This window comes from Chiloscyllium plagiosum, unplaced genomic scaffold (assembly GCF_037043375.1).
Source record: "Chiloscyllium plagiosum isolate Xiang-an unplaced genomic scaffold, Cpla_swu_hap1 HiC_scaffold_3, whole genome shotgun sequence".
Classification (NCBI taxonomy): domain Eukaryota; kingdom Metazoa; phylum Chordata; class Chondrichthyes; order Orectolobiformes; family Hemiscylliidae; genus Chiloscyllium; species Chiloscyllium plagiosum.
Genome location: NW_028270141.1, coordinates 12,283,434 through 12,310,390, shown reverse-complemented (window position 1 = coordinate 12,310,390; position 26,957 = coordinate 12,283,434). Strand labels below are relative to the sequence as shown.

General features: G+C 39.4%; 1 protein-coding gene across 1 annotated transcript in view; it reads right to left on the bottom strand.

Annotated features, from left to right (window-relative positions):
• Nucleotides 1-203: 203 nt before the first annotated feature.
• Nucleotides 204-26,957, bottom strand: part of LOC122540933 (structural maintenance of chromosomes protein 6-like) — a 78,358-nt gene continuing 51,604 nt past the window's right edge. Inside the window, exons 17-27 of the mRNA XM_043677256.2 lie at nucleotides 25,498-25,658; nucleotides 19,183-19,318; nucleotides 19,003-19,083; nucleotides 18,647-18,817; nucleotides 18,412-18,549; nucleotides 16,354-16,499; nucleotides 11,095-11,220; nucleotides 7,220-7,325; nucleotides 5,204-5,356; nucleotides 4,414-4,511; nucleotides 204-848 (exon numbers count right to left, since the gene is read on the bottom strand). Of these exons, the coding sequence (XP_043533191.1) occupies nucleotides 737-848; nucleotides 4,414-4,511; nucleotides 5,204-5,356; nucleotides 7,220-7,325; nucleotides 11,095-11,220; nucleotides 16,354-16,499; nucleotides 18,412-18,549; nucleotides 18,647-18,817; nucleotides 19,003-19,083; nucleotides 19,183-19,318; nucleotides 25,498-25,658 (1,428 nt within the window). The 3' untranslated portion in view covers nucleotides 204-736. The remainder of the gene's footprint in view (nucleotides 849-4,413; nucleotides 4,512-5,203; nucleotides 5,357-7,219; nucleotides 7,326-11,094; nucleotides 11,221-16,353; nucleotides 16,500-18,411; nucleotides 18,550-18,646; nucleotides 18,818-19,002; nucleotides 19,084-19,182; nucleotides 19,319-25,497; nucleotides 25,659-26,957) is intronic.

Below are 26,957 nucleotides of genomic sequence, written 5' to 3'. Positions count from 1 at the left end.
CTGACTGGCCAACAGTTCCTGGGTTTATTCCTTGTCCCTTTTTGAAACAGAGGTACAAATTTGCAAATGCTCCAACAAAAACAAGTTCCACACAGTGCTTCCAGACTGTAATAAATAACACAAACATGGAAGAAAGGACAACAAAAGCACCAAGTTTTCAAAATTCGCCTATGAATATTTTGTAAACTACAGAGAATTAAAAAGTCATTGCAAAAGATTTATTCATTAATAATTTATAACTTTCAGCTTAACATTCTCATATTTTGCAACCAATACACAGAAGTTAAAACCTTAAAAATTACAATTGTATTTTATTGTACATTTAATATTGAAACTTACAAATGTTATATTTTCACTAAGTTTCACCAAGACGACATTCGTTTATCTGTTTAGACAAAAGATTACAAAGCTTACCAAACCCTTCCCTTCAGGTAGTAACTGTAAAAAATAATTTTGGTAGAAATGTATATTTGATGCAGTCATACATGTAATAGTTATGGCTTTTATGAACATGAATGCATAGGTCATGGATATATTATAAATTAAAAGGTGCTACAAACAGAACATGGAAATGGCTAAAATAAAATGGTTAAGACCTGAAACAAACAGTGGCTGGACATGTTTCAATGTGAAAATCTTTTAAAACTGAACTGGTATATGTTGAAATAGTAACTGTAAATGAATGTCCTTTCACATCAAACCATTAAGCTCTCTTTATAATATACATAATAGCCATTTAATCATCAGAGTCTTCAGCGTGATCTCGTGAACGGAAAGGTAGTGTGGTCTGTCCTCTTTCAGGATCGTGCATACGAAGGATTCTAATTAAGCGACTGGAAGGCAAAGAACTGAAACAAAATAAAAATACATAGTTATTGAAACTGCACTCCAAGACTGCAGCAGGCCACTGTCCCTGCCTGTTTCAAGAGGGCCAACATCATCCCTATGCCTGAGAAGGCTCCTGCAGCATGTCTCAATGACTACCGCCCAGTGGCCCCAATTTCGGTGGTCATGAAGTGCTTTGAAAGACTGGTCATAGCATTAATCAACTCCAGCGTCCCCACTACTCTTGACCCACTCCAATTTGCTTATCGGACCAGCAGGTTCATGTCAGATGCCATATCACTTGCCCTTCCCTCCTCCCAAGAATATCTTGATTCCAAGAACAGCTATGTAAGAATCCTACTCACTGACTCGGGTTCAGCCTTCAACACTATTATCCCCTCGAGACCAACTACTAAACTTAGCAATCTCGGATTAAGGTCCACTCTCTGCAACTGGATCTTCAGGTTCCTGATTCACAGGCCACAATCAGTGAATATTGGGAACAATATTTTATCCTCACTAACACTCAACACTGGAGCTCCCTCAGGGTGCATACTCAGCCCGGTACTGTACTCACTGTATACCCATGACTCCGTCACCAAATACCAGACTAATGCCATTTACAAATTGGCTGATGACACTACTATAAATCGGTCGAATCTCAGATGGCGACGAAACAGACTACAGATGGGAGGTGGAAGTCCTGGAAAAATGGTGCACTGAGAACAACCTAGCTCTCAATGCCGGCAAAACCAAGGAACTCATTATTGACTTTCGGCGGGACGTTACTCATGTCCCCCTACACATTAACAACACAGAAATGGAATGAGTGGAGAGAGTCAAACTCCTGGGAGTGATCATCAACAACAGACTTTCTTGGACTCTTCATGTGGACGCACTGTTGACAAAGGCCCAACAATGTCTCTTCTTGCTCAGGCAGCTGAAAAAGTTTGGCATGATGGCAAATACTCTTGCCAACTTTTATAGGTGTGCCATGGAGAGCATTCTGTCTGGATGTATCACTACCTGGTATGGCAGCTGTACCATTCAAGATCAGAGACGGTTACAGAGAGTTGTGAACCTGGCACGGACAATCACAAAGGCCAACCGCCCACCTACAGAATCCATCTAGCAGGCCCACTGTCAAGGAAAGGCCGCCAGCATTCTCAAAGATCCATCCCACCCTGGCAATGCTTTTCTACAACCTCTACCATCGGGAAGAAGATACAGAAGCCTGAACACACACACTAGCCGGTTTCGAACCAGTTTCTACCCTACTGTTGTTAGAATACTGAATGGACTCAAAAATTCTTAGCATTCGCCTGTACCTGTGTTTTAGTTTTTGCCGCTGTTTACCTATTATTTACTTATCTGCATTACTTAACTCTGTGATCTGCCTGTATTGCTTGCTACACAAAACTTTTCACTGTGCTTTGGTACACGTGACAATAACTTCAATTCAATTCTTTTATGTTGATTATTGAGCTCCCAGGCCGACCAAACCAATTCCTGGGATTGCAGGACTGACATATGAGTAGAGAGTAGATCAGTTAGGACTATAGCCACTGGATTTCATAAAGATGAGGGAGATAATCTCACCAAAACCTATGAAAATCTAACATGACTAGACATAGTAAATGCAGAAAAGATGTTCCTAATGACCGGGATCACAGTTTAACATTACGGGTCAGCCATTTGGGACTAAGATAAGGAGAAATTTCTTCACCTACAGAGCGATGAGTGGTGGAAATTTCTGCCACAGTAAGTAGTTGAAGCTAAAACATTGCATGTTTTCCTGATGCAGTTAGATATAGTTCTTGGTGTTAAAGGGATCAAAAGATCTGGGGAGAAAGCAGGAGCAGGGTACTGAGTTAGATGATCGGTCATGATCATCCTGAATGGGGGAACAGACCATAATGGCTGAATAGCTCACTGTTGCTCCTATTTTCTATGGCACAAACTCCATACAGTTGAAACATGGATACAAACATTATGGTTATTTATACTGAATGCAAATTTTATAACTAGAGTTCAAAAGAGGTACATCTGTCTCAGACAGTGTGTGACAATACTGCCACTTTAACAAGGTTATTTTGTCCTTGGTTTTTCCAAGAGAGGTTGTAAAGGCAGAAGTGCTGATTGATCTGGAAGTGGCTACTTTAAATAATGGCAGGGCAGTAGTCAGTTCTCCCAGTTCAGGTGTTTTTTTCCTAGTTTGTTTTGTTTAGCAGGCAATCAGAAACTACGGGTAGCACAGAAACTGTTACTGTGAAAGAAAGGTTTCATGCTTCAACAGATGTTTCTTGCCTGGCTCTTCTCTTTGCAATCTCTCCTGCCTGTAAGAACCAGAGTTTGAATTTACCATTTGCCAAGGGGTGTGTTTTTGGGATGTTAAGGGTATTGGAACTGCTCCTTTGTTAAGGTGCGATTTCGAGTCGTTTAGATTTCCAAATAGTTAAGTTAATTTAAATTCTGTTTTTTGTTTGTGTTTCAACCATAGTTGTGTAAATAAATTGTTTTGCTTAAGCAGAGTGGTTTGACCAGCCGCATCACTCCTGGAATATCCACTTTACATCTGCCTTTAAAATTAGAAAAAGTTAGGGACTGGGCAACCTTCTTAAAGAGTTTTCAGGGGATCTGGACTGGTCCACAATCTTCACAACTCAAACTTAACATGCTTTTGATAATTGTTTGACCCATAATAGGTCTGCAACAGAAAAGCCACTTTATGGCAGCATAAAATGACACAGAGATAGATTAAGTGAATGGACAAAACTGTACAAATTGATTTCAATGTAAGAAAATTATGAGATTGCCACTTCACTTTACGAAGGGACAACGCTCCAAAAGATTGTGATTTCAAATAAACTTGTTGGGACTATAACCTGGTGTCGTCTGACTTCTGACCTTGTCCACTCCAGTCAAGCACCAGCAGCTCCACATCAGGATCTATCAGGACATTATAGTAAAATCCACACAAAGAACCAACAAACAACATATCTACCGCAACCAGTCCTGATCAAAGAAAACCACGATAACTCATTGTGGCTGAAATAGTGCAAATAGTGCCGTCTGTTAACACATATAACATAAGGGTTTTGATGAATGACATGGAAACCACCTAGTTAAGTTGAATTGCCCCTTCAGGAAGCCTGTCACATAACTGAAAATTCTCACTTCTTTTGAAAAAAAAGCTTTAAGCTATTTTCAAATATTAAAGAAGAATGGTAGACAGAAACCTTCTCAGTTGGGTGTGGAGCTCTATGACTTGAGAGCAAATTCTGAGTATTAATTAGAGCCATACTGTCAGGAAGTGGTATTAGAAAACACATCTACAATGAAGGATGGTAAGAGTTTTGGAATGCTTTCTTACAAATCAAAACTAATGCAAGGTGAATTGCAAACTTTAGACCTGAAATTCTGTAAAAAGACAAGAGATGTGGAAGTGGGTCACAGTTCACGTGATGGATCAAACTCAAAGGGCCAAATGACACATGCACCAATCAAGTAGCAAAAATGACAACTTCTATTAGACAGTAATTACTTTAAATAGAAATATGCAAATTAATGCATGAATAGAATATATACCTCATGTTTTGTGGTGTAAGAAAGATGAACTGGCGATAACGCTGAGAACTTGCCACTTTGAGCATCATGTCCATAGAAATTCTCCGATTAACCATATCCTGCAATTGAACGGGAATCCTTTCATTTTCTATGGTCAAATGTGTTTCACTGAAAACTGAATGAAGTAACTAATTTGCTTTAATCTAAGTTAACTATACTTAAAAATCTAGGTTTACTCCACACAGCAAAGATAAGGTAGACTCTTAAACTGCTTAATAAACTACAGAAAGGTTGACTTTAAAGAGTAAAAGCAAAAGCAAATATTGCTGCTCCTGTACTAGAATCTCAGATCCCAAGAGATCATGTCCAAACCAGAACTGATGGCAAAGAAAGTTGCATTTATAGCACAATCAGGTAGCAGACCGTTAGAGTGGGAGAAAAGCTTGGTAATGATGTAACAGAAAGAAAATTAGAACCTCTACTATCACTATTCCCAGCTTCGGGCTACAAAACACACGTAAAAGTATAGGTTGCTACGACATCTCCTGAATCTTTTGTAGGCTAGTAGGATTATTTGGATGAATGGCTGGTGTGGATCAGATCCAGCTTGATTCAGGACCTACGTCCTTCTGGCAGAGATAGCAAAGCCAGTGGCCTCAGACATGCATTCAGGCAACCAACTCAAAAAGAACAAACAAACAGTCACAATACAGTGAGTTAAGTTCCTAAGTTAAATTTGTTAGTTGCAATAAATGTTACTGTTTCAACACTAATTAGTTGAAAGATTAACCGAGCCTAGGCATAAGCATACCATATAAACATCAAACTCATCTAAACAACGGAAAGGAGACTCCATGGTGTCCCATAGCGAAAGAATAAAACACACAGTTGAGAATGAGCGTTCACCACCAGACAGGGACCTCATATCACTGAGTGCTGCCTTGTCTCCCTCCCCGGGTTGAACCTTTAATAAGAAAAGAGATTTTCAATTGGGTCAAATACAAATAAATGCAGCAAAAAAAACACTAGAAGATAAACAATTTAATTCGACATGAACCCTTGCAAGCTACTCAAAATTTGAGCAAAATGAATAAAAAAAGTACACCAAGCAACATAACTTGCAGAGGAATATATATTAATGCACTAAAAAATACTTAAATTTGCTTGATGTTTCAAAGATGGCTGTTTAGTTAAGAGGATCAATATTATTTTCAAAATCTACAGGGGAGTTGTAAATGTAGATCTTCATAAACTAGCAAAAATCATAGGAATAGTTTCAGATTTGTTATATTAGGACTGTCATGTGGCTTTTCATTGGCTAAATTAATTTCACTACTAATACTTATACTACACTTACATATGCAGAATGTTAAAAGGTGGCATTTAGGTGTTGCTGCTCATTGTTTATTTAACTTTTGCATTTCAACAAAATGCATTTACGCCTGACTAATTTTCTTGCTTATTAATAATTTGTTTTATTCATTATTATTGATTTTTGTTCTTCCTTTTGTGTTTTGTCAACTTCACTCCAAATGTGTTCAAAAACAGAACATTTACATTTGGCTCTGCATTGCATTAAACATTTTACACTACCAGCTATTTTACCTGGGCTATATTTTGTCTCAGTCAGGTCTGGCTAATGACTAAAAAAGCTCTTAACAATCCATCTGCATCATTCCCTTAGCTTCAAAATTAGGAACCTCAGATTTCATGAATTTTGAATGGAAATATAGGGCACAAGTACTGTGCACAGTTTTGGTCGCCCTATTTTAGGAAGGATATTAAACTGGAGAGGGTTCAGAAAAGATGTACCAGGATGTTGCCAGGAATGGAGGATTTGAGTTATAAAAACAGGTTGGATAGCCTCAGACCCTTTTCCCACTCGAGTGTAGAAGGTTGAGGGGTGACCTTATAAAAAGTTCATAACATCATGAGGGGCATAGCTAAGGTGAACAACAAAGGTCTTCTTCGTAAGGTGGGGAAATTCAAAATTAGGATGCATGTTTTTGAGGCAAGAGTGGTTAGTGCGTGGAATGAATTGCCAGAGGAAGTGGTGGATGCAGGTACAGTTACAACATTTAAAAGACATTTCAATAAGTACAATTAGTTTGGAGGGATATGGGCCAAATGCAAACAGGAGAGACTTGTTTAGTTTGGGAACATGGTCAACACGGACTAGTTAGACCAAAGGGTCTGTTTCCATGCTGTATGGCTTTACGACATCCATGATTCTTTAAGATAAGCATTGCTCTATCAGCTTCTCTTTTTCCTTAAATTGAACTGTCCCAGAGATACTTGAGCTAATAATCACCATTGTTGATGTTTTTTATACTCCAGTGGATGGAAGGAGGACAACAATGGTCTTATGTCAGATGATACATTTTACTAGTTCAGATCCAAAACAAAGGATGCTTGGATTTTTCAATGGTATAAAATTCCAATCAACACCCTTGGTAAGGGGTAAATGTAGGGGAATGGGTCTGGGTGGGTTGCTCTTCGGAGGGTCGGTGTGCACTTTTTGGGCCGAAGGGCCTGTTGCTACATTGTAGGGAATAGAATCTAATCTAATCTAAAAAAATTAGACCATTAATAAATCTGTTGCTTGCATATGAAAGATGCCCCCAAGACAACACACAAGGATAATCTTTCTTTCTTTTCAAATGTATGCCTAAGCCAAAATTCAGACATCATGAAGGATTTTGAAAAGTTGAAACTCTAACTGTAATCTTCAATATTTCTGAACACTATATAACTATTTATTCCAGATTTATGGAGCTATCTTCTCTATATTCATACAAAAAATCAGAATATATTGTAAATAACTCACAGCAATTGAAAGTGTCGCATTCTTATGATCAAAACTCATTTTCCCATGGTAACCACGCTGGGACAGCATTGAATCAAAATAATACTTGCAGCGAAGAGAAATGTACCTATTTAATTCAAGCATAAATGAAAACAATGTTACTTATATTTGCATAATACAGATGCAATATACAATGAAGGTTTACCAGTTTCATTTCTTGAATGGCAAGCTTGACATATAAAGAAAGGTTGAATCGGTTAGGATTATACTAACTGGAGTTCAAAAGAATGAGTGGGGATCTCACAGAAACCTAGAAATTTCTAACAAGTAAGACCTACAGGGGAGCCCAGAACAAGGAGTCACGGTAAGAGTATATAGAAAAACTGTTTAGGACTGAGATGAGGAGAAACTTCTTCACTCATACAGTGATGAGCCTGTGGAATTCACTACTACAGGAAACAGTTGAGGCTAAAACATTGTATGATTTTCAAGGAGTTGGATAGAACACTTGGGTTGAAGTGATCAAAGGATATGTGTGGAAAGGCATCAGGATACTGATGTGGATGATCAGCCGCGATTGTCATAAATAATGGATCAGGTTCGAAGGTCCACAATGGCCTACTCCTACTGCTATCATCTATGTTGGGATAATTTCCCATGCTGTATTGTAGCCTTATAATTCTAAATTTATTAGCGGAATCTAAATTTTAACATCTGGTTGGAATCGAGCATTAGACTGGGTTTTCTCGATTATGGTTCAACAACATTATCAGTCTATCCTTGTCTCTCCATCAGTGGCTAGGGTGGGGTTGAGCTGACTGTCAAGTGTCAAGTTGATGGCAGAGGCTGAGGATTGCAACTGTGATCTTACCAGTGTTTAGCTACAGGAAACTGCAGCTCATCCAAAACAGGATGCAGAATAAACTTTTGCACAGCAAAGATAGTGGAAGTAATAGGAAGCAGATAGATGTAAGGTAACAGGCGCATGCATTTGTATACGGGAGATATTGCCATTAAAAGAAAACATTGGCTTGAGTTTTACATGCTTTCACAATAAATACAAAATAAGGAATAAATACATTTGGACCAAACAATGGTGAGAGCACTGTCACGTACTGAATTGTATTACAGAAATTATGCTGAAGAGATGGGCAGTGCAGATTCATGAGATGGTGTCCGAAATTAGGTATTACAGTTATAGTACACACTTGATAATGAGACTGTATTCATTGTTCAATAAGCAAAGATTGATTTTAAGTATGAAGAATGCTAGAAACATTAGGTCAGTCCTAAACAGGAACATCTGAACATTCGCCTTTAAAGACAGCATAAACATTACTAAATAATGACTCTAAATGACAATCCACCCCATGAATAAATTGTAACACATCGACACATTTTGTATGAAAACACATGATCATGTTTTTGAAGAATACTTGAGTTTGGAATTGAAGAATACATAAATAAAAAATGCTCCAAGAAACAAGATTTTGTACTTGCCTGCTGGCAATATGAATCTGCTACTCAACTAAGCAGAGCAATAAGTGCAGACTGCTGGACTAGATTAACACTATGACATCTTGTTCAATATGATGAATGAGCAAGGATTGAGATGCCATTGCAATTATGACAAACAACAGGAGTTAAGGAACTAAAACAGACGAATGAACTTTAGGAATGCCTGGGGAATGGTTAAGAGTTTTAAATGTGACTTGAAACATCATTATGAAATGAATTCTCTGAGGTTAACACACAATATGCAAGATGACAATGGCGATACTATTCAGGCAGAGAAAGCCGCAGCAATTACAAGAAACATCAATCCAGTGAAAAATCTTTTAGCTGTTAACTCATTCCATTGCACTGTGTTGAACAGCAGGTGCATTTGCACAATGAATGGCGTGAATTAATTCAAATGCTGCCTAGATGAATGGTTCCCAATCTTTTCAGTTTCAAGACCTACTTCAGTGAAGCAAACAATTCCATGGCATACACCCTTTTTCAGCTTAAATGATTGCTCATCAAGTTCACATTTACTTGCATTATCCAGAGTTAGAATGGAGACACCAGGCGATCAGTGATGGTCTGCCACAGCCTCCTCAATCCTGCCAGCCATCCATCCTGCCATCATCCAGCTGTATGTGCCCAAATTGCAGAGGTCATCATGCGGCCCACATGTGGAGAGGAAGCCTGGATGCTGGACACAGCAGCTGTCCTCAACCATGCAGGGCTCAGGTGAAATGGTAAACTGAATTCTCCTTCTGGACTCAGCTGTAACCAAAGGGGCGGCACTGCATACTGCAGCTCCAACACTCACCACATTCTCAGCTCCACACTGGCTCAACCCAGACTGCCACAGTAGCAGCAGCACACAATCTGATTGGCTCAGCCAAGCAAAGGTCAAAGGTACCAGTCGCATCAGTACCATGCAAAATGACAGCACTATACAACTGAGAACTGGCCCACGCCTCCACCCTGCGTACTAAGTCATAGAGTTATACAGTATGGAAACAGACCTTTTGGTCCAACTCATTCATACCAACCAGATATCCAAAACAAGCCCCAGTTGCCAGCATTTGGCCCATAATATCTTTAAACCTTTTCTATTCATGTACCCATCCAGATGCCTTTTAAATGTTGTAATTTTATACCTTCCACCACTTCCTCTGTCAGCTCATTCCATACGTGAACCACTCTCTGCATGAAAAAGTTATCCCTTAGATGCCTTTTAAATCTTTTCCCTCTCACTTTAAACCTAGGCCCTATAATTTTGGATTCCCCTAACCTGGGAAAAATATGTTGGCTATTCACTCTATCCATGCCCCTCATGATTTTATAAACTTCAGCCTCCGACGCTCCAGTGAAAAATGCCCTAGCCTGTTCAGTGCCTCCCTGTATCTCAAACTCTCTAATCCTGGCCACATCCTTGAAAGCCTTCTACCCTTTCAAGCTTAACAACATCTTTCTTACAGCAGGGAGACCAGAACTGAACATAATATTCTATAAGTAGCCTCACCACTGTCCTGTATAGCTTCAACATAATGTCCTAACTACGATACTCAATGAAGTGAACAATGAAGACAGGTGTGGCAAATACCTTCTTCACCACCCCGTGCATATGTAACATAAAGTGAAATAATTTTTACCATTGAGCAGGTTGTATCTGTTGAGACTACATAATTTAAACATTTCGCAAAGGATTCTGATAGATTTGTGGTAACATTAGACAAGGTATGATCAAATTGAAAAATGGACTTAAGACACAGAAGAACCATGACCTAACTAAATGGTGAGAATTTGAGAAACTGTATGGCCTACTAATGCTCGTGTTCCCAAATGTACATCAAAACAAGAAATCAATACAAAATGTGTAGTGCAAAACAATTATAATACACTTCAACTCAAATATTCCAATTTCAGCATGACAACCAAGGAACAAAAATGCTAACAGTGGAAATAAATAGCATGTTCACAGGTGAAATGTTAACCTATTCTGTTCTCTGTAGAAATGCTGACAGACTTGTTATGTATTTCCAGACTTCTTAGAACAGATTCTGGAAATACCATTTTGAACGTGGTACATCTAAAACTAGCACATCAGTAAGCTTTCATCAAAGGTAGGTAGTTCTCATACACTGCACCTCCCTGGGAATGTAGAAGAAAACTGTGCATTATTGTGAAATAAGTGCATCAGGTGCATGCAGCACACACAAAGTCCAGTTTTAGTCCACAGTTTCCTTGGATCAGCACATACACCATAAAGATAGATGCATAATATGCCTTGGTAATATATTTGTGCTGAACTGTCAATTCAGACAAAGAAAACTGTGGCATGTCTGAGTAGTGCAATTATCAACCTGGTGGCCTTAGTGGAACAGCATAAATTAATAAATTACCTCCTGAATATTTTATATGCTTTGTGCCTTTCCTCCATTATTTTATCAAGCAGCTGCATAAACTTCTTCAAGTTCTTAATCTGGCTTTTGACATTCTTGTATGTTTCCAAAACATCAAAGTACTGCCTGTTCAAAATAACAATAATAAATTAAGTCAATACATGTGAAACATAAAATCTTAAGAATATAAGTTTATTTGAACAGGAACCAGAACACAGAAAACAATAAGCAATCTATGCAAGTTCAAGAGATTTAAATTCATGAACATACAAAATCGACCAAAAATCATCTTGCAATTAAAACAGCCATTGCAACTTCAAATTCAAAACACTGACTTGTGAATATTTGTCAACATTAACTTCAGTTTTATGTTATACAAGTGTTGGTGTTGAGTTAAGCTTCGGCCCTTAAATAAATATGAACATTATTAGTCTGGATTAGATTTTACTACTTAAAATTCTGCAGAAAACATTCCTTTGCTTCTGCAATCTTTCAATCATTTTCCCTGATTCAAGTCCCTAACAATTTGGTAATTTGGTCATAGGCTCTACTGACATTTTGAGACTTGTACACCATTTTCTCTTAAAAAAAAAGCTTAGCCTATACAAACTACCTCTCCCAGGAGGTCACCAATATCAAACACTGACAGCTATGCAATTCTAGTTTTGCTCTATAACCATAAACTCTGTTATAATATCTGAAACTGTGCCAACCATTTTTGCACATAAAAATATCTGACAAACAGCAATGAGATAATGATCAATCTGCTCTCATTAGTGGAGAAATTAATATTAGCCTGAAACCAAGTAGTACTCCATTGTTCTTAAATGGTCCACCGAAGGAGGAAGATGGAGCTTAGATTAAGTATGGCAAAGAAAGCACCGATAACAATGTAGAATTACCTCAGTACTGCAATGAAATATCAACCTGGATCATGAGTTCAAGCTTCTGGAATAGAACTTGAACTTGAACAAAAGGTGCAAATGATGTCACTGAACTACACATGATGTAACATCCATTGGGTAAGCATTAGCTTTAGAGTGAAGGGACCAGATTTAGAGATTTTCTTTACATTTGTATCTTGAGCCGGGGGGGTGGGGGGAAGAAGAGGCTAAATAATGTCAACATCAAAAACAATTCCCCCAATACCAAGCTTATACTAAAGACACCTCGAACATTAATCACCTGCATCTTGAAAACTGTAATACTAATATACTTAGCTATATCAGTGTCTTGTAACATATCAAATAAAACTACAAAAGAAAACAGTGCCATCGAACCATAAGGAAATTTTGAGATTCTGACTTTATGCTATCCTGAAAATTTATCTGACATAGCTGTCTAAGAATTTAAACTCAGTATTGGATTGCTGTTGTGAATAACTTTGCAATTGTCTGCCTGTAAGAAATTGCAGGGATAAGGCAAAGCAGTAATTAATGACTTAACGATTTAAAAAGGAAATCTATCTGGGTCATATCTTGTGTGAGCAGGGTACTTGCTAAAATTAACAAATGTGGGCAAAAGCAGCTCACCAGAAATTGTGTCAGAATAGAGGTCATATCAGCTGTGATTACTTGTAGAGTTCAAGAATTGAAAGATTTTTTAAGAAGAATTTTGATAATGTTAGCAAATAATTACACTATGCACATCAATGCATCACACACTTTACATTTAAATTATGAATCATTACATTGCGCTGCAAAGAGATGGAAGGATGTCAGTTGACACTTGCAATACAAAACATAAACAATATCATGGTAAAACCACAATCAGAGAAATGGTACTCTTGCCAGCAAAGTGTGACTTATAAATTGCAAATTTTGCAAAGACTTATTATAATAAACACGACAAGTGTGGGCAGAAAAGGAGACAATGTATGGAGAATGACATCAATTTGAGCCAATCATATTAACTATGAAAAACTACAACCTAATAAGGTAAGGCAGCGGTACCCCAAGAAGGGCAAGTAAATCTTCGACATCACTGATGTGGAAACGTTGACTCAAGACTGACCAAGCTCAACAGAACACAGCAAGAAAGAGCACCCTAGTCAACTGGATAATCATGAACAGTGTTCCAGAGTGAAGTGACTTTTTTTGTTAATTCACTCACAGGATATGCACACATCTCTGACTGTACCTGCATTTAATGCCCATCTCCAGTTGCCATGGAGCAAGCTGTAGTAAGCTGTCTTCCTGAATCACTGCAGTCCGTAGGATAGAATGACACCAGCAGTGCTGTTTGGAAAAATGTTCCAGGATTTTAACCCAGTAAGAATGAAGGAATTGTGATATACTTGTAAGACAGTTAGTATGCCTTGGAGGGGAACCTAATGGTGATATATCTGCCTCTTTTGTCCTTCGAGGTGATAGAGGTTGCAGTAGAGGTGCAAGGGATGCCAATCAAATGGGTCTCTTTGTCCTGAATGGTGTCAGCTTCTTGAGTGATGTTGGAGCAGCAGTCATCAAGTTAAGTGGACAGTTTTCCATCACATTCCTAACTTTTGCCTTGTGGACTGTGAACAGACATCAGAGTCAGGTAGTGAATTATTTGCCTCAGAATTCCTGGCCACTGACATGCTCTTATAGCCACAGTATTTTTTATATTTCTAGTCTAGCTCAGTTTCTGGTCAGTATCCTGCAGGATATTGATACTGGGGATTTATCAACCATAACATCATTGAAAGTCAAAAATATCAAGAGAAGATGGTTAGACTCTCTCTTGTTGGAGTTCCCTCCCTAATGGCATTGTGGGTCAACCCACAACAGGTGGACTGCAGCAGTTCAAGAACACAGATCACCACCAACTTCTCAAGGGCAGCTCGGGGCAGGCAATAAATGCTGGCCCAATCAAATCCCACAAATAAATAAATTATAAAAAGATAGATACTGCCTGGTATTAGTGTGCCAAGAATGTTTTAAGCATCACAATGTACTTAATGTGAGTAACTTAAATTCTGAAACATGTGCCAACATTTATACACAGTATTCTAACTAAACATAATAACTTCATGATGTATCACATGAACACCATTAAAGAAATGTCAATATATTTACTCTGTTCATGTGACCTTTCCTCAGTATGGTTTGCTCCATTACAACTTCCTTACCGTTGCCATCCTTGGCTCCTGATATTACTTTCCACTCTAACACCTGGCACCAACACCACCTGCAGCCATCTCCACACTTGCCCCCCACCCCCAAAACCAGTGCTGTCCCGCCTAGCCTTACCTTTTGCCCTCTAATCTAAATTATGCCCCTGAGCTGCCTCTTCTTCCTTCACTCATTTTGAACTCACATTTAAGTCATGAGCTCTACCTAGTGGCAGATGTTCATCAGTACAGGTAGTCCTCAGACCTCGGCTGATGCCTGCACTAACCAAGTGGCCAATGTCTGCCACTAGATGGAGCCTGATCAAAGTAAAAGTAATATATGGCATTGCAAATTGTACTTCTTTAATATTGAGTTTTATGTTGAAAGTTATTTCAGCAGAAATGCACAGCACTGCACATACATGACAATATGGTCCAGATAGGAGAAGGGTGAAACACTTGGTAAGGATAAACAAGGCAAGAGATATAAGATGAATAGTAGCTTCCTGAGGAGGACCAAGGCAAATAGAGACATTGATATCCATGTCCACCAATCCCAGAAGTGAATGAAGGAGCAAATTACTACAGATGCTGGACTTTGTACTGACCACAACAAATGCTGGAGATCACAGTGGGTCAGACAGCATCCATGGAGTGAGTGAGAGAGACAGCAAGCTAACGTTAGTGCAGATGACTCTTCATGACCGGTGGATAAAGTGGTTAGGAAGACACAAGAATGCTTGTCTTTATTAGCCAGGGCATGAAGTATAGGAGCAGGGATGTCCGATTGGAAGCGTATTAAACATTGGATAGGCCATAGCTAGAGTATTGTATGTAGTTCTGGAATTCACATTGTTGGAGGGATGTGATTGCATTAAAGAGGATACAGAGATTTACAAGAATGTTGCCTGGGCTGGAGTTTTAGTTAGGAGGATATAGATTGGAGTTATTTTCCTTAGAACAGAGGAGACCTGGGCACGTGGAAAGATTGAGATAGTCAAAATCATTGGTGGTAGGGGTAAGCTGCATAGATAGGCGAAGACTTTTCTCTTTGTTGGAGGGGTCATTGACCAGGGAGGTATACATTTAAGGTAAAAGGCAAGAGATTTATAGGGACACGAGGAAAAGATTTTTCACCCAGAGAATATGGGAACCTGGACCTCGTTGCCTCTAAATTGTTGGAGGTTGAAATCCTCATGCTATTTTAGTATGCTGAAGCATAAAAAGATGGAAAAGGTGATAAAATAGTTTGGCGCTAAGTTTTGACTGGTGCAGACACATGATGGGCTTTTTCTGTGTAGACTTCGATGACATTTTCTGAGGTAAGGTACATTTGAGGTAACTAAAATCTAGCTTTAACTGATTAGTTGACTAATCCATCCTTCACAAAATTATTTTACTTCATTGTGATTTTCAGGAAAGCAGCAATATTTTTTAGTTGAGAACTTACTGTAATCAGAACCAAGAGTCCAAAACGGACTTAAAGATTAAAATACCGCCAGTGCACATGTGCAGCAGTGAAAATGCAGTTTGATAATGTGTAACAAAACTGAAAAATAACATGGTAAATTTGGAGAAATACTTGACAAAGATATGCACCTTTAATGCTATAACATTTTGAAATGGTTACTTGAAGCCAAGACAATTTAGAAAGGCAAAAGGAGAAAATTGAGGAAAATTATCCCAAGATGGTTAACAACAATAGTAGTACAGCAACAATGCCCAATATTGGAGCAACCAAGCAATACAGAACTGTGAGAAAATAGATTTCAAATAAAAATACTGAAGTGTTGATACTGATATGACTTTTAAAGGAAACCATTTTATTCAAAGTAATTCCTTTTCCTTCCCTCTATGCTCTCCATCAGTTCAATCTCTTCTGACACAGCATTGCAGTAACAAAAAAAAAGTATGTTCTACAAACATCAATCTTCTAACCAACATAACCAATGGTATATAATTTTATTCTTGTTTTGGGATCTTGTGGTGTGCAAATTGGGCGTTTCCATAAATTACTATGTTGACTATACTGCATAACTAATTCACGGGTTATTAAGTACTTTGCAACATCCTGAGTCTGTAAAAGGTTTCAATGAAAGGAACGGTTCTCAAAATTAAAGAAAATATGATCTTTCGTTTGTTGAGTTCATTAGAAATAGAACAAATACCTGGTAATTTCTTCTTTGTTCCCATGGCGCTCTTGCTCTGTGCTGATCCTCTCTCTCAGTCGGTTGATCTCCACGTCAATACTTTTGGGAGTTCTGACAACCTCCAATCGCTCTGCATAAATCTGCTTGGCTTTAGCAGTATTTTCCTGGAATAAACAAGATAATAAGGATCTGAGGAAGTGAAATAGGGCACTTTGCATCATAATCTCATTCCAACTACCAGATGTACCATCTATACGCCTATGCAAGTTTGCAAGGAAAGAAATTTACGTTTTTGTACAGTTGCGTGTCACATACATGTTCAAACCTTCTCGGCTGAGCAATTTCTACAGAAAATGGCAAATTCAGCAAGAGTACGCTAAGATGTACTTTCTATTCAAATACTGTCCACTCTCTAACATTTAAAAAGCCAAAAGAATATCAATTTTTAAAAAAAATCTCAATGGGTTTGATGGTGAATTTTGATATTTCCACTATTAGGAAATATTATCATTCCTCAATGATAAGAGATCTCAGCTTGGAGAAAATTATTTTATTTTAGAAACAGAGCTGTGATATTAAGAAATTGCTTGTCACAAGCTGAGATAGAGACCACTAGTACTTTAAAGTGCAATTGGAAAAAAATTAGTGAAGAATAATTTAGTGTTGTTAGACCACAACATGGCAGCTAAATTAGTTTGATTGTTGCAACAAAGAGCTGTCAGACACACACTGAACTAAAAGGCTCCTTCTGTGCTATTAACATTTAGGCAATTGCTCTCCAGAGTTCAGTCTAAGCTCAGAATGTTATTGCAAATCACAACACCATGCTTATAACATTTCCTATCTGAAAGAAAATCCCAGCAGTATTTGCACAGCCCCACTTAAATAGTTCAGTGTTGAGGAAGCAGTACATTCTAACCAATGGCTATTTTGTAGTATCTATCTTGTGATAATTGTCAGTCCTAATCTTGACTGACTCAGTAGCAGGAATCGTAAAATCAGAAACAACAGGATAGCTATACAGAGAAAATATCTCAATGTCAGCACAAAGACTTAGGACCAAACTCGGATAGAGCGTTCCTATTGAAACAAAGCAGTCTCAAAGGTAGAGGAGAAAAGGAGGACTGCAGATGCTGGAGATCAGAGTCAAAAGTATGGCACTGGAAAAGCTTGAGATGTCGTCTTTCCTGCTCCTTGGATGCTGCCTGACCTGATGTGCTTTTCCAGTGCCACACTTTTGACTCTAATCTCCAGCATCTGCCTCCCTTTCTCCTCTGCTTTTGAGACTGCTTTGTTTCAATAGGAACGCTCTATAGTCCTAAGTATTCTGAAAGGATATCTGCTTGATGGAGGAGGAAGCTCTTCAAGTGAATTTGCAAGTTTTGTGGCACCATTTCAATTTGCAAGTGTATCAAAATATTGCAAAATACAAAGTAACTGATTTTATGGAATTATTTTAACAGTTTTTTCTACAATTCAACAAGTTTTCAATAAAAGATAAGTCCCACATTACAGGAAGGTGACAGGGTCAAACTCCAATCTCAGTTTGACCAACATAAGCTCAACAGTAAGTTATATCCTCAGAATCTTTAGTTATGGGAAGGTACAAGTTAAATAATATTTAATTGTCTGATCTCAGGGTCAGATTCAGTTGTAATGTGCTTTGTATAATCTGAAATTCTCTCCTCCAGAGATTAGTGGAAATTGAGTCACCGAATATAGTCTAGCTAAATCAGATAGATTTATGATCCGCATTTCAGTAGAGGTTTATGGAGGGCAAACAGGAAAGTGAAGTTGGGCTACAGTCAGATTAACCAATATCTAGGGCTGTTTGTTCATTTATACAACTTAAAAACATGACTGAAAAATATCAATCAATATTTAAGAAAAAAGTCATTTAAAATATTCATTATAGTCAAACTACAGATAAGGTAGTTAAACAATTTCAGAATAAGTCAAATAAAAAAAAAAGCAAAATTTATGCTAATACTTTTACCACACAATGACTTTTATTTTACAAAAATGTTCTGATGTTTTAGCAGGTGATCACTCACAAAATGAAAAATCTGTGTATACCTCCAAAACCTTTTCTTTACTTTCCAGGTTCTCTTTTAGCTTATCTATTCCCTCCAAGTGTTCTTTTCTTTTCTCGTCATAATGTCTTTTATGATGTTTACATTTTCCAACTTCTGTGTCAATCTTACTTAGCTCATCCTGTTTTGAAGAAATGTAGGTAATTTTAAAATTGAATACTTACAATTCTGTAACAAGCCAAGAAAAGTTGAAAAAACTGTACACAATCAATTTGCACCTTAATTGGATCAGCTCCTTCAGCTATTAAATTGATCTTCTCCTTCACCTCTTTGCACCTTTGTTCAGCCTCATTCACTATCTTTCGGTGCTCATCCATATCTTTCCTGGCTTCTTCCAGCTTATTCCTGCCAGATACAATTCTGTGCCAGATATCTTGTACTTCTTCTTCCTACATTTTGTTGTTTTAAAAATAAAGAAAGTGAAGAGTCAATTAGAAGGAAATCAGTTCTCATCCAAACTTCTATGAATGATTTATCTTCATGCAATCTCAAATCACCAGAAGTTCATTTTGAGCACTATTTCAAAGTGTAACGCACAAGCCTAAACTAATTCAAAAATGGTCAATACACTCACCAATGTGGAAATGTCTACAGACTGTGGCTCATCCACATTCTCCAAATCTGAAATTTCTAGCTTTATTTTTGTCATACTTTCCTAAACCAAAAAAAATTGAAAAATATACATAAAGGTCATTTTTCTTCTCTTCTAGAAGTACATCCAATTATGTTTTGGTTCTAAATTTTAGCTACAGACCTGGATTTTCCTCTTATGCATTTGTTTCATTTTCATCTGAGTATCATTTACCCGAATTTCTTCTATTATTGACTGCAATCGTTGCTGAAAATGTGACAACTTAGCCATCTTGTTGCTCACTTCCATTTCGAGTTGACTGTAATATAGAAAACAAACTTCAGCGGTCAAACCATATTTCTAGAAAACAAATGGTAGTTAATACAAAATTCACAGAGTCAGAGATGTACAGCATGGAAATAGACCCTTCGGTCCAATTCATCCATGCTGACCAGGTATCCCAACGTAATCTAGTCCCATTTGCCAGCACTTCGACCACATCCCTCTAAATCCATTCTATTCATATATCCATCCAGATGCCTTTTAAATATTTTAATTGTACCAGCCTGCACCACTTTCTCTGGCAGCTTTTTCCATACACACACTACCCTCTGCATGAAAAAGGTGCCCTTAGGTCCCTTTTATATCTTTGCCCTCTCACCCTAAACCTGTCCTTTAGTTCTGGATTCACTCACCCCAAGGAAAAGACCTTGTCTATTTACCCTATCCATGCCCCTCATGATTTTACAAACCTCTAAGGTCACCCCTCAGCCTCCGACACTCAGGGAAAACAGCCCCAGCCTATTCAACCTCTCCCTCTCGCCCAATCCTGGCAACAACATTGCAAATCTTTTCTAAACCCTTTCAAGTTTCACGATATCTTTCCAATAGGAGGGAGACCAGAACTGCACACAATATTCCAAGAGTGGCCTAAACAAATATCCTGTACAGCTGCAACTTGACCTTGCAACTCCTATTCTCAATGCTCTGACAAATTTTTACCTTTGTCCAACTACACTCAAGTACTGTAATACAAGATGTAAACTTGTGGCACAGTGGTTAGCACTGCTGTCTCATAGCGCCAGAGACCCAGGTTCATTTCCCACCTTAGGCGACTCTCTGTGTGGAGTTTGCACATTCTCCCAGTGTCTGCGTGGGTTTCCTCCGGGTGCTCCGGTTTCCTCCCACAGTCCAAAAATGTGCAGGTTAGGTGAATTGGCCATGCTAAATTGCCTGTAGTGTTAGGTGAAGGGGTAAATGTAGGGGAATGGGTCTGGGTGGGTTGCACTTCGGCGGGTTGGTGTGGACTTGTTGGGCCGAAGGGTCTGTTTCCAGACTGCAAGTAATCTAATCTAATCTAACTTTCTTATTTAATGGCATGTTCCAGTATATTCTGAACTTTCAGTCAATACTTCAAAAATTCCAAACACATACAAATCATTAAGATGGTCACTACAAACCATGTGACCATGAGGTCCAATGCCTCCCAAATCTCAAGCAAATACTGTAATATAGATCCCAAAAGAGAAAATGCTGGAAAATCTCAGCAGGTCTGGCAGCATCTGTAAGGAGAGAAAACAGCTGACGTTTAGATTCCAACCGACCCTTTGTCAATGCTGGTTTCAGATTCCAGCATCCGCAGTAATTTGCTTTTATACTGTAATATAGATGTTCACAGCCAGTGATTTCACATCTGCTTTTGATAAAAGATCGATCATCTTTAATCTTCAAACAGCAACATTTCAGCCAACCCATATTTCTATTTCAACATGGACTAAAATATTAAAACTCTAGGTTTGTTAGACAAGTGCAAATTTTCATTCTAATATGAAAATTTTCCTCATTCAGGCCAGGCTGGTTGCGCATAAAGCTGTCAAACAGCAGTACAAGATGCGTAATTACCATGTCACACCTTTTGGAAAAAAGTCTTTGAACAAGTACAAATCGTAAAATCCCTAGTGTGGGGACAGGCCATTTGGCCCAACAAGCCCACACTGACCCTTTGAAGAGTATCCCACCCAGATCAATTCCCCTACCTGGATTACCCTACGTTGCCCCTGACAAATGCACCTAAGCCTACCCATCCCTGAACACTATGTACAATTTAGCATGTCCAACTCACCTAACCTGCACACCTTTGGATTGTGGGAGGAAAGCGGAGCACCCGCAGGCAAACTCTACACAGTAGCAACAATCACCCAAGACTGGAATCTAACCCAGGTCCCTGGCACTGTGAGGCAGCAGTGCTAACCACTCTGCCACCCCATGAGGAGGCACTGATTTTAAGCCCTGCTTTTAGAGGTACCTACATCATTTTAAAGTGACCAAAACTAAGATGTCTCAAAAGACAGCACTGCCAAAAGTTCTGAGAAAACAATTTGTGCTCTACATTCAGAGGGATCCAGGATTCCATGAGATGCTCATGAAGGTTGGAGTTGATGAAGCAGAGCTACTTTTCCCTCAGCAGAATTTCCTCAAGGGGGCAAGGCCACTCCGAGGGTCAGTGCACAGTGCTTGGTAGGTGACACAGTTCCCAGCTTTGACTTTTGTTTTCCAACCTCAGCAAAGAATGTGGAAATTTCAAAGGCTCCAGGTACTGAAGAGTTATTCCCACTGTATCAAATTCCCCATTAAGTAACAATTGGTCAGGGCCCTAGGTGCACTTGGATCAATTAATATTTAGCGCAACTTCTGAGAATAAGGGCAACAGCATAAAAGAGTAAGACGCCAACGCACTACTTAAAGGTAAACAAGGTAAACATTTCAGTTACCGTTGTCTGTTCAATATCTATCTAAGTTCAAGACTGTGGAGACCACAATTATACTGTTGCTTGGGCATCTCTGCTGCAACAATCTCTACACAGGATATGATCTGGCAGCTAAGTATGGCAAAGGAGCAAAAGCTGAGTTCCTCTATCCACGTTTAGCCTGGAACCTTACTGTGGGCAAAAGACAGATTGCCCACAGACACCACTGAGGAAGGGATGCTCCTCCACCTTACCAGCCCTAGCCTCCATTTCGCCGTCAATTTTCCTGGTGCCCTTAATGTGAGGCTTTGTCTCTTCCTCACCCCCAGGTCTTCTCCCCAAATAACTTGTCATCCTCAGGCAGCAGAAATGAGGGGACGCCAGCAGCACATGCACAAGCACGAGGTTGTCTTTGTGTGGAACTTTGCAATGTCAATTGCACATGCTTTCTGTAACCCATTGTGGCGAGCTGACACACAAATTGGGTCAGCACACGCCCCTTTGGGCCACCGTGCATGAATGGGGGCTACTTTGGCACAATGGAATATCACATTTGTTTTACAATATAGAGCATCGTCTGCCATTGCAATGGGACAGGAAGTCAGCACCACACTGCCAAGAGATGCTTGTGCAATGTTACAATGTCACTTGTTGCTGAGCTCCGGTCACTGCTGTGCCATAAGCTCAGGTCACAAAAGATTTAGAAATCTCATGATCATAGCAGATATACAAATGCAGTTACATTCAACATATCTGCCTACCACTTTCATACATTCACAAGCTCTCACGATTTTGACATCTGCATACTCACAGGTCATAAAGCTTTCACCAAAACTAACAGTTCCACGACAGAATATTCCCTTTTCCTGGACTTTATTACAGATTCTAAGGGATTTGTTTTTAAACTCTAACTGTAAAACAACCTGAGATGGGACCCCACATCCCGTTATTCTACGGATATGAAAAAACACTTACTTAAATACAAACGTACTGATCACAGGCAGTAAAGAACAACACCAATTCAATCCATGACATTACTAATAACACTTCAATGAACTCAGGCAAAACATTAGTAGATGCCCTTTAAACAGTGGCCCATGGAGAAGCTGGCCCCTAGTGGTGAATCTGCACACAAGAATTGTGAATTCAATTTCACCAACTCCCTGGTATTTACAGAGCAAGGTGCATACTTAATAGTGAACCAAAAGATCTGGCAAATAACAGAATTTGATAATTTTCTCGAAGTGTGAAATTATACACAAATAGAACTGAAGAGTCACAGAACATGGAGATGTAGTGGACAACGAAGAAGGTTACCTCAGATTACAATGGGATCTTGATCAGATGGGCCAATGGGCTGAGAAGTGGCAGAGGAAGTTTAATTTAGATAAATGTGAGGTGCTGCATTTTGGGAAAGCAAATCTTAGCAGGACTTATACACTTAATGGTAAGATCCGAGGGAGTGTTGCTAAACAAAGAGACCTTGGAGTGCAGGTTCATGGCTCCTTGAAAGTGGAGTCGCAGGTAGATAGGATAGTGAAGGCAGTGTTTGGTATGCTTTCCTTTATTGGTCAGAGTATCGAGTACAGGAGTTGGGAGGTCATGTTGCGGCTGTCCAGGACACTGGTTCGGCCACTGTTAGAATATTGCGTACAATTCTGGTCTCCTTCTTCACAGCACCAGGGACCCATGTTCAATTCCAGCGTCGGGCGATTGTCTGTGTGGAGTTTGCGCATTCTCTCCGTGTCTGCGTGGGTTTCCTCCGGGTGCTCCGGTTTCCTCCCACAGTCCAAACACGTACAGGTCAGGTGAATTGGCCATGCTAAATTGCCCATAGTGTTAGGAGCGTTAGTCAGAGAGAAATACATCTGGATCAGTTACTCTTTGGAGGGTCGGTGTGGACTTGTGGGGCCGAAGGGCCTGCTTCCACACTGTAGGGAATCTAATTATAATATCCAGCACTAACATGGCTTTGAAGGATTTTATTATTTAAACAATGTTTATCTCATTAATAGTTAATCATAAAAAGTGCATGAAGTAGTTCACAAAAAACAACAAGCAAGGTGAAATCTGAGTGGGCAACACGATGAGATTGTACCTCTCCGTAGCTCAGTTGCACCACTAACATACTGAACAACAGCACTACCAGATTCTTCATTCTCTAAAGTTTCACAAAATTACAACTAAAAATTTTTTCAGGTTGTGGAACCTTGCATTCATTTTAGCTTCTTCATTTATTATGCCACCCTTACTCAAACATTGACATATTCAGCACTGAACAATTTGGAATCGTAACTAAACAGTGGGTGACACGGTGGCACAGTGGTTAGCACTGCTGCCTCACAGCGCCAGAGACCCGAGTTCAATTCCCGCCTCAGGCAACTGACTGTGTGGAGTTTACACGTTCTCCCCGTGTCTGCGTGGGTTTCCTCCGGGTGCTCCGGTTTCCTCCCACAGTCCAAAGATGTGCAGGTCAGGTGAATTGGCCATGCTAAATTGCCTGTAGTGTTAAGTAAGGAGTAAATGTAGGGGTATGGGTGGGTTGCGCTTCGGCAGGTCGGTGTGGACTTGTTGGGCCGAAGGGCCTGTTTCCACACTAAGTAATCTAATCTAATCTAAACATGAACACAAGACCAAGATGAAGGAAGGGCTGGTAAGTTTTTCTTTATTATTAATTCACAGGATGTGGACATCACTGGTTGGGCCAGTATTTATTACCCATTCCTAATTGCCAAGAGCGCAATTAAGTGTCAACCACATTGTTGTAGGTCTGGAGTCACATGTAGGTTATACCAGGTAAGGATGGCTGCTTTCTTCCCCAAAGGTCATTAGTGAAACAGATGCGTTTTTCCAATAATTCACAATGGTTTCAAGATCACTCGACTCTTAATTCCAGATAGTTATTCAATTCAAATTTCACCACCTGTCATGGCAGAATTCAAACCCAGGCCCCGAAAGCATTAGCAGAGTCTCTGGATGAATACTGCAGCGATTACATCACTAGGCCATTCCCTCCCCTAAAGTGGCAGAGTACGGAGGATGAAGGGGACATAGGATGTGCAGGATCTAATCCCTAAGGTATTGCGCACAGTTCAGGTGACTACACTACCAAAAGGATGTGGATGTTTTGGAGAGGGTACAGAAAAGGTTTACCAGGATGCTGCCTGGCATGGCAGATTTTAGCTAATGAACAAACGAATCTGAAGATTGATTCACTGAATGAAAGAATTAATTAATAAATGGATCCAAAGAATGATCCATTGAATTAATTAGTGAATGAATGAGGGGGCGACCTGAGGGAAGCCTATAAGATTGCGAATGGCATGGAGAGTTTGGAAATTATGAAGCTTTTTCCCCAGGGTGGAGGGATCAATTACTAGGGGGCACAGGTTCAAGGCAGGGGTGCGTGTGCCTAGTGTGTCTGTGCGGAGGAGAGAGTTTAAAACAGATGTGCAAGGTAAGTTTTTAACAAAGGGTAGCGCTGCCAAAGGAGCTGATAGAAGCAAATACAATAGCAGCACTCAAGAAACACATGGATAAAAACATGAATAGGAAGGCAATAGAGGGATACAGATCCTCCAAGTAAATACAGCTTTAGTCTAGCAGGGCAAATTGTATTGATGCAGGGTTGGAGGGCCGAGAGGCCTGTTCCTGTGCTGTACTTTCCTTTGTTCTCTTATGATTAAAGACCTATTGCTCTAGCCTTCATATTTCTCAAAGTTGTAATACCAATACAGAGAGATTTACGAACCCGATTTCTGATTCCACATCACCACCCAAGTATCTTGCCCTGTCTGTTTCCGAGGAGTAGTAGCGGTTGGGAAAAACCTGGTCACCTGCTGCAGTAAAGGCTTCTCTGCAGTTTGCGGGTGGTCTTTGCTGCTGCATAATTTCGCGAGCTCTGCTGTTACTCTAGAAATGAAACAGCACATATTTAGTGTCTTACTAGAATTCATTTAGTCTAAATGGTTTTCTTCAGACAAATTCTAATACATACCTACTCACTGTTCTACAAAGGGCAATGAAATGATCTGTTGGGTACATTAACCTCTGCTACTGTAATAAAAACCATACATCTCATCCAGATTTGACTAGCAAGTTAGCATTCCATATAGTATAATGCAATTCCAAATAGCAGTGAGCTGGATCATAGATTGCAGTGAAACCAACTCTCACTAATATCTGAAGTTGGCATATAGAAGTGGAAATATATTTTTTAAATCCAGGACAAATAACATTATTGCAATTTATTTAGTGATGTATTTCTAATTAATGCATTAATCCCAAACTTTGAACAAATGAAAATGAAATCTGGTTCTGGTAAACGGCAAATTCCCCAAAAAAGAAAATTGGTTACAATTTTCCAAAATTCGTTGATGCTAGAATTGTTTTAGCAGATTGTTAACTAGTTAATTTAACAACACTTATCCATGAATGAGGAGTAAGCAAGCAGGAAACTATGGAGCAGCAAACCTGACACCAGTTATTGAGAAGATTCTACAACCTTTTATTAAGCAAACCTGAACAAAGATCTTAAGAACTGATACAGATATGCTCTGGTTTGCGAACAGGTTCCATTTCTGAATCCATTCGCAAGTCGATCTGTACGCAAGACAATCACAACAAGAACAATACAAAATAGCCGTTCGTAAGCTTGAGGAAACATTTGTATGCTGTGGTTCTGTTCGCCGAGCTGGAAGTTTTTGTTGCAAACGTTTCGTCCCCTGTCTAGGTGACATCCTCAGTGCTTGGGAGCCTCCTGTGAAGTGCTTCTGTGGTCGTGTCGTTTCGTGGCTAGTTGATGTTCGTGGATGCGGATCGTTAGCTGTCTTCCTGTTTGTCCTATATAGTGTTTTATGCAGTCCTTGCATGGGATTTTGTACACTACGTTAGTTTTGCTCATGCTCAATATGAAAGCAACCAACCCAATACACACAAACGAAGTTGCATCAAGACACTGTTCAAAAGGGCCACAACACACTGCAGCACACCAGAACTGCAAAAAGAGGAAGAGGAACACCTGTACAAGGTATTCGCAAAAAACAGATATCCTCGCAATTTCATCAACAGATGCCTAAGGGAGAGACAACGGAATGAGGACATACCGCAACCCAAAGGACTAGCCACACTACCATACATCAAGAACATCTCTGAAATGACAGCCAGACTACTGCGACCACTAGGACTTATAACAGCACACAAACCAACAGC